The sequence below is a fragment of the Nicotiana attenuata genome, unplaced genomic scaffold (assembly GCF_001879085.1).
Source record: "Nicotiana attenuata strain UT unplaced genomic scaffold, NIATTr2, whole genome shotgun sequence".
Classification (NCBI taxonomy): domain Eukaryota; kingdom Viridiplantae; phylum Streptophyta; class Magnoliopsida; order Solanales; family Solanaceae; genus Nicotiana; species Nicotiana attenuata.
This window is the reverse complement of record NW_017671059.1, coordinates 244,268-253,204: the sequence shown is the minus strand read 5'-3', so window position 1 is coordinate 253,204 and position 8,937 is coordinate 244,268. Positions and strand designations below refer to the sequence as shown.

Sequence of the window (8,937 nt, the reverse complement as noted above, 5' to 3'; positions counted from 1 at the left end):
GAAGTTTGAAATTCTAAAGTTCATAAAGCTTCGATTGGAGGTCGATTCGTGGTTTTAGCGTTGCTTGATATGATTTGAGGCCTCGAGCAAGTCCGTAATGTATTTTGGGACTGGTTGGTATGATTGGTTGGGGTCCCGGGGGCCTCGGGTGGATTCCGGGTGGTTAATGGATCGCAAATGGAATTTTGAGAAGTGCTGAAGCTGCTGCTTCTGTCATAACCGCACCTGCGGTTGATGGACCGCAGGTGCGAGACCGCAGATGCGGCCCAAGGAAGGCCAGGCCAAACCGCAGAAGCGGCTCTCAAACCGCAGAAGCGGCCCCAACCCTTTTGGCCAACGACCGCAGATGCGGAAATCGCTGAGGCAGTGATCTCATTTATTACGGGTTCTAAGTCAATTTTTTTGCCATTTTTCATTCCTCCATTGGGCGATTTTAGGGCTTTTGGGAGAAGACCTTCACCTAGCATCTTGAGGTAAGTTTGTTCTACCTATTTCTAGTTTAATACTTATGTCTTAGGTAGATTAAACACTAGTATTAAGGAGAAATCATGAGGTTAGAGCAAAAACCTAGGGTTTTGACAAGAGTTGAATTTGACCACGAAATTTGTGATGAAATGAATTAGAAATCATATATTATTGATCCTTGGGTTATGAAGAACAACTTTTCTTGAAAAATTTAGGAATCCGAGCACGTGGGCCCGGGGTCGGGTCTTAGGAAAATTGTGTTTAATGGTGGAAAATTGCTTAAATAGTTAGAATATGATCTTGTAAGCTTATATTGACTAGTTCCTACCTCGTTTATCTAGTTTTGAATCGTCCGGCTCCAATTTGAGGGTTCGGGCTCATTCTTGGTGTTGGAAGTGCATATTAGGGCCCAAAAGCATGCTTTCTTGTAACACTTGCAACCTTGTTGACAAACTTAAAATGCTTAAAACGTATCAAACGTGTAAATAAATTTCTAAAAAGGGCTAGATATCATTTCTTGACTTTTAAAGGAGAAACTTGCCTTTTCCTGAATATTTTCTCCTTGATGAATTATTGATTTGATTGGCTGACTGTGTTTATCTATTGTGGAACGGGCCGAACGCCTCAGTAGATTAAATAGATGCATCTATGGTTCGCGCCATTCGACCCTCTGGCAGTGCACAGTTTAAATATTATTGGATCGGACCGTACGACCTCGGCATGAGTTGCGCATGCTTGTATTGGTTGCCTTGATATTTGTTGACACTAATATCTGCTCTCTCCGACTTGAGATAATTGTTAATTAATGAATTATGAATCCGGAGACTTTTAATAAAAAGGAACTTTTACCTGTTTAGTAATTCATTTGAATCTACTGCTGTCCTTTATAAATTCGTGAGTATCGCTTTAATAATATTATTATTTGACCATTAGTAAGTGTCTAAATTGCCATCTCGTCTCTGCTTCTTTGAGATTAGGCGGGATACTTACTGAGTACACGTTGTTTTCGTACTCATGCTACACTTGATGTGCATTTTGTTGCACAAGTACATGTATTTCTATTGGCCCATTGGGCGTAGCAGCATGGGCGACCCGGAGACTAGGTGAGCTGTATTTTCTCGAGGCGACCCGCAGCTAGTATAGTCTCTCTCAGAATTATATTTACTTTCTGTCCATTTGTGTTCCGGACAACTGTTGTACTTTATTCAAATTCTTAGAAAATGCTCATGAACTTGTGACACCGGGTTCTGGGATAGTTATAAAGTATTTTGTTTTTAATTGCTTATCATCTAATTTGAATTGAAGCGATTATTTTTTTATTTGTAAATTTGGAGGAAAATCATGGATTTCAAGAGTATTAAAATGAGAATTTAATTAAGTAATTTGGTTGGCTTGCCTGACGGTGGTGTCCGGCGCCATCACGACCCTTAGTGGATTTTAGGTCGTGACAGGATAGCTGAAGAGGCACGAGCTTTGACAGGCACGGGCAGAGATTCAAGAAAAACATGGGAAGAACAGTTACTCGAGCCTCTTGATCATATGAAAAGACTTCAGAGGAATGAACCTTGATAGCAAAAAGTACAAATACGTATTATCCGCAATTAATGAACATCAATGATGAAAAACGTTATAGAATCTTCACGAAACGGTTATGATTACCAATTATAAGGTTATATTAAATGGCATTAATTGCTTATAATGGCTCTACTATGAGAGGAAAGGAAAACGTATTATTGAGAGATAGCTATAAAAGGAGAGATATAACACTTGTAAAGACACACAATATTATTGGAATACACTGATTTACTTTGCTTTCTTTTTACTCAGCTATCAATCATCTCAATTCTTCTTATTTATTTCCAATTTGATTATCAGTAACCCAAGTTCTTCTAAAAAATACGCTTTGACCCGAATTACCTATTTTCTGGTTAAACAAAAATAATAGATAAATGCCAAAAAGTTTGCATGAAGGAGGCAGCACCCAACAACATGAGGCCAAGCGATCAATGGAGGGAATTGAGAATCATGAAATCTTATGTTTTAATTTCAACGGGAACAAAAATAGTATGTGATTTTTCCACATATTCAAGTGTTTATTGGTAGAGTTTATTCGATACTTATATTGGTAGAAGATAGCATCTATCACGTAAAATTAGTCGAGATGCATATAAACTGGTCTAATACTACAGTTTTTTTTTAAGTAACAAGTATTCTGTAAAATTAATCGAGATACATATGATCCAATACTACAATTATTTTTAAAAAATAATTGCATGAGGGAGGGAGGAAGCTGGAATGTAGTGGGCGTTTGGACATAAGAATTGTAAAATTCCAAAAAAAAAGTGAAAAAAAAATTCAAATAAAAATGGAGTGAAAATTAGGGTTGTGTTTGAACATGAATATAATTTTGGGTTGTTTTTGAAGTTTTGTGAGTGATCTGAGCGAAAATTTTGAAAAATAGCTTTTTGGAGTTTTTTAAATTTTTGAAAAATTTTAAAATTCATCTTTAAGTGAAAATTAAAAAATTTATGATCAAACACTGATTTCGAAAAAAAGTACAAAAATTTTTCCCAAAAAAACAATAATCTTATGTCCAAACGGGCTCGTAATGTAATTATGTAAGTAGCCCACTGGCCCTAGTGATAAAGGGGGGTTGAACATGTAAGTTGTCCTATTATTAATTGAATAAAGACAAATAACAGAGAAATCGTGAGGTTCAGGTGAATTTGCCTTCTAAATTCTCTGACCTTTGGATCAGAAAAAGAGGCACTTCCATTTTGACATTACTTCTCTCTTCTTGAGATTTACCCACAGCCTCACACTTCTCTCAACTCTCTTCTTTGTCTTTTTCCCAACATGCCACACCACTTTGCATTTCTGTGGTGGCCAAAAAACATCACTTCTGCAAATCAAATCCCTCCCTCCTTGACAGTTTCATCCTTGTTTTAAATATGAAAATTTTTTAACGTTCGACTCCGGTATATTCTATCGAACACTGACTTATAATCTCTTACTAATACATAAACATATATAACAACAATAACATCAATAATCCAGTAAAATCTCATAAATGAGATTTAGAAAGGGTAGAGCATACGCAAACCCTACCCCAAGGGAGTAGCAAAACTATTTCCGGTAGACCCTCGGCTCAAGAAGACGACAAGAGACAATATATCAGTACTATCAACAAAAAATAATAAAAATAATCACACAAACATAAGAACCAAAGAATAAATACAAAACACTAACAATAATCACTAGATAAAGTCCGGCACAATACATAGAACATATAATTTTGCTTATTAAGATTTTTTTCTTCTTCTTCTTTAGGGAGTGGGACTCTCCGTTTTTTACTTGAGAAAACCCCTTCAAAAGTTGGCGTATACCATTATTTGCAACGAGCACACAATTTTGTAAATAAAAGGCGGCGAATAAAATAGAATTTCAGTATATTATACTGAAGTATTTTTTCGGATTTTAAACAGTATTTTCGTTCAGATTTATCTTTACATGAAATGTGGCTAAATTTTAATTACTTTTGAAATTGTGACTTGAATGACCACTTGTAAATTTGATTATTTTTGAATTTCTCCCTTTTTAGGGTGCTTGAATTGGTTGAGCAGGGAAATTCCCAAATGTGAGGTTTAGAGTTTGAATTTCACTTGCATACCTTTTCGGTCGAACCCGGAGGCTTATCTAGTACGGTTTTACCCTTATGTGTCGAAGGATTAGGACTGCGGATTCCCTTGTTAACAAAAAAAATTAAATCATTACCTTTCATGATTTTATTGATAGTTAGGTTATACCCTTCCATCTTCTTGTGTAATTTTATCCTTCATCTCCTCCTCCCACACCCCAAATCCCTTGACTATACCATTGTTGGGTCAACACAGCATAACCTCCACCAACTAAATTATGCCACGTGTCGCACAATAGAATGTGGATCGATCCTTAAGTACTAAATCAGGCACTTCACCGTTCATCTTCTGCCACGTGGAAAGTTCACTTTAGCTACAAACTTTGAACGGCGCATTTTAGCATTAAGACGGCGCATTTTAGCATCAAAACAGTGACGGACTTAGCAAGAAGCCTATTTCACACAGAGACGGAGTTCACAATGCTGACACAAACAGACCAAAGCAAAAGCTGGCCCTGTCATTTACCGTGTATATTCCAAACCCCATCACTACCGTACAATTTCTAATCTACGGTCAAGATTCATCCCCACAAAATTTAGCCCATACTATAAACTCAACTCCCTTATTTCTCCCAGATTTTCTCTCTTACAGATCACAAAGATGGCGTCTTTGGCCCTCACCTCCGCCGTCAACCTCCGTCTCCGGCCAACCCCATCTCAAAAATCACACCTTTTTTCTCCCCAATCCCTACAATCCACTCAAATATCAAAAAAGACCCCATCTTTTTTGACTTCTTCATTCAAGAACCCCTTAAATCTTGAAAAAAGATTGAATCTTGGAAAAAGATTGAATCTTGATAAACCCAGAAATGTAATTATAAAAGCTTCAGCTTCTTCTACTCCTTCAGCTATAGTTCCACCTCAGCAGCCATGGCAAGGTGCAGCAATAAAGCCATTAATTGCATCTATAGCCACTGGAATTATCCTCTGGCTTATTCCTGCACCTGCTGGTGTTACGAAAAATGCATGGCAATTATTAGCCATTTTTTTAGCTACAATTGTTGGGATTATAACTCAACCTTTACCTCTTGGTGCTGTGGCACTTATGGGACTTGGTGCTTGTGTTTTAACTAAAACACTTACTTTTGCAGCTGCATTTTCAGCTTTTGGTGATCCAATCCCATGGTTAATTGCACTTGCATTTTTCTTTGCAAGAGGTTTTATTAAGACTGGATTAGGGAATAGAATTGCTTATCAGTTTGTTTCATTATTTGGTAGTAGTTCATTGGGTTTAGGTTATAGTTTGGTTTTTAGTGAAGCCCTTTTAGCTCCTGCTATTCCTTCAGTTTCTGCTAGAGCTGGTGGGATTTTCTTGCCTTTGGTAAAATCACTTTGTGTAGCTTGTGGAAGTAATGTAGGTGATGGAACTGAACACAAGTTAGGATCTTGGTTAATGTTGACTTGTTTTCAAACATCTGTTATTTCATCATCCATGTTCTTGACAGCTATGGCTGCTAATCCTTTGAGTGCAAATTTGACTCTAAGTACAATTAATCAAACAATTGGGTGGATGGATTGGGCTAAAGCAGCTATAGTTCCTGGTTTAGTGTCTTTGATTGTGGTTCCATTGCTTTTGTATATAATTTATCCGCCCACTGTGAAGAGTAGTCCGGATGCACCTAGGTTGGCTAAGGAGAAGTTGGAGAAAATGGGGCCAATGTCTAAGAATGAGATGATTATGGCTGGAACTCTGCTTCTTACGGTAAGAAAAGAAATAATTAGTTTTGCTTGCTGGTCGCATTATTTTTAACTCGTTGTTGATTGAAAGCAGAAATGTGTTTTTTTTTTCCATGTAAATTTCTGAAAATATCTGAATTAAGGTAACAACCATGAGTTGATCAGACTAGGATGTAAATTACGCTTTTAGATTTAAGGGATTAGTACACGTTGACACTTCATAGAAGAGGATTATGCTTCGACGTAAATGTGTGTACAACTCTATAGAGTGATTTTGTCAATGCATTGCTGGTTAATAGGGCTGTCAAATTTGGCCCAAGCCCAAGAGATCTGCCCAACCCGGCCAATGTTGGACTGCATATTGACCCGCCCATTTATTAAACTCAACCCACCTTGACCCAACTCATCTCAACCCATTTAAAGTTGGGCTGGTTTTTAGTCCAAATTGATGTAGGAGTAACTTTGTCAAAATATCTTAGAAATTATTCTTATTTGTTGATATGTTATACATGACCATAACAAAAGAAAAAGTCTTATTTAGTAATTATACAATTCATAACAAAACATCACATATTAATTAAAGTTTGGTAATAGTTGGGCGGGTTGGGCTATAACCCAAAATTTTAGCCCATCTTGATGTAGCCCATCTTAGCCTATGTAACTTTTGGACGGTCAATGACCCGCTCAGTTATTGACTCATCTCTTTTTGACCCGCCCAACCCATTTGACACTCCTACTGGTTAATATGCAATGTTAATGTGTCCTAGATTCATTACTTTTGTCAAGCTGGTTTTTGTCCCTTTTTGGATGCTGAACTTTGCATTGAATTTTACTGATCCTTAAAAGAAGTGGCGATGGCCAAGCAATTAGCTATTGTTCACTAAATGTTGGTTTGTTCCCAGCGTAATAAACAGAGATGCAGATCCACTTAGTTTTGAGTGATCAATATATGCTTATGGTTTTTTGCATTTTCAAACGCTTGTGTACTAGCTTAGCATTGGCAGCTTTTGCTTAATTTTCTCTTGACTTTTCGGTGCATTTGTGGTCAACATAGACAAATAGTTATTTTCATTTTTTTGTCATATTTAGCTGATACTTCCGTATTATACTTTTTATGCAATTGATCATACATAGATGAGACAAGTCACTGGCCTCATACCTGGTGATACTTCCATGCTGTTCCTTTTTACAAGTTACTTTTAATATACTGTGTTTTCATTCTGATGTACATCTCATATTTGTTTGAGGGATAATCACAAGCTCCCTATCTTTCTTTTCGAAAGCGTTCTTTTTCATTATTCAGTTGTGAAATCCATGATTGACATAAGAGCATATAGGTGAACTTATGAAAGTATACTTCAGACCTCTACCTTGAGGTTAATATCTTGTTTTACCCTGCCGACCTTCATTAGTACTATCATTATTATTTCATTTTTTCATTAGTCTATTTGGAAGTGAGGTAAATCAGGAATTTAAATGAAGCACATGAGACCTATCTGACATAAAGAGATGACTTTGTAAGTTCCGATATGAATAATGGGATTAATCAGGGGCGGATCTAGATCAAACATTACGGGTTCCCGTGAACCCAGTAACTTTTGCTTAGATCCTGTATTTGTACTAAATTTTTTATTAAAAGTATAAGAATATTTGGCGTGGAACCCAGTTCGTTGGTCCAGTTATCATGTAAATTAACTTGACATTGTTGTAGGAACCCATAAGCTTAAAATTCTGGGTCCGCCTCTGGGATTGATAGGTGCTTATTTGACTGAGAATTCCTAGCTCTTGGTTTTAATTTATATACGGTGATGTGTAATTACAGCTTTGTGATAAGGGAAATCGTTCCCAGCTCAGATAACAAGTTGGAACCTTTTGGGAGAAGGTGTTGGTGAAAAGCAGGGGAGATAATAGAATCACTAGTTTGACTCAAAAACTAAATGTCAATGCACAAAAATAAGTTCTTGTCTTGAAGTATTAATTTAATGGCCCAGATATTGCTGACTAATTGGTGATTCCCGTGGACTTGAAGCTGTTATAAGGTGGACTGATAAAAACATTTTTTTTCATGTCAAGACTTCATTGAGTTCATTGACGTCCTAATAGCGCTTGAAGATTTTGTATGATTCATTCAATCTGATATCTTGTTAACACATGTTGTCTTATAGTTCTAACAAGTATTTTTAGGAGCATATAAAAATGCATTTTTGTGTTTTGGTTTTGCCACTATGCATGTTTCAATTAAAAAAGATACATGTAGCTCGAATTTGTTTGATACCATCTATTGATATTTCAACTCTGAATGTTTTTCTTCAGGTTGGTCTTTGGATATTTGGTAGCACATTAAAGGTTGATGCTGTTACTGCAGCAATTCTTGGACTATCTGTACTCCTTATCACCGGCGTTGTAACATGGAAAGAATGCTTGGGTGAGGCGGTTGCTTGGGACACTCTTACTTGGTTTGCTGCACTAATTGCAATGGCTGGTTATCTGAACAAATACGGTCTCATCTCTTGGTTTAGTGAAACTGTGGTCAAGGTTTGTTTTCATCGATTAATTGCACCGCATGATATTATGTTTGGTTTTTCGCTAAATGTTTAGTAATTTATGCAAAGAGGAAGTAGACACCGAAGGATATCCAACTACTTCCTATGCTCTTGCTGGTCCTTCTTTCGGGTCATGTGCAAGTCTAGGATATAACTTAAGATCTTATGTCTCAGTACCTACCATTTGACGTTCATCCACTTGTTCTCTCCTTCTTTTATGCAGCCATCTTGATTTTCCTCATTGTTCAAATAGGATCTCTATCTCACATATGTTAGTAGCTATTTACATTTGACATGAACTTTGTCTTGCCTTTCTGAAACTAAAAAAAAAAAAAACATTTGACATGAGCTCTTTATTTGCATTTAGCTACATGGCCTTCGATTTTGCATCTCGACACCTAAGTTCTTAGGTTGTTACAAAACAAACTTTCAATTTGCTCTAAGTTTTATCTGAAGATTTCTAATCATAGCTAAGAGTTTCTTTCAATAACGGTGTCGCCTGTTGTAAAAAAATAATTGTGATCCCATCTTCCCCTTTTGTGTCGCAACCCCCCC

General features: G+C 36.7%; 1 protein-coding gene across 1 annotated transcript in view; it reads left to right on the top strand.

The window, feature by feature from the left end:
• The first annotated feature begins 4,634 nt into the window (after positions 1-4,634).
• LOC109205598 (dicarboxylate transporter 1, chloroplastic) overlaps positions 4,635-8,937 on the top strand; it is a 5,774-nt gene continuing 1,471 nt past the window's right edge. The window contains exons 1-2 of the mRNA XM_019368315.1: positions 4,635-5,864; positions 8,153-8,374. Coding sequence (XP_019223860.1) covers positions 4,764-5,864; positions 8,153-8,374 — 1,323 coding nt within the window. The 5' untranslated portion in view covers positions 4,635-4,763. The remainder of the gene's footprint in view (positions 5,865-8,152; positions 8,375-8,937) is intronic.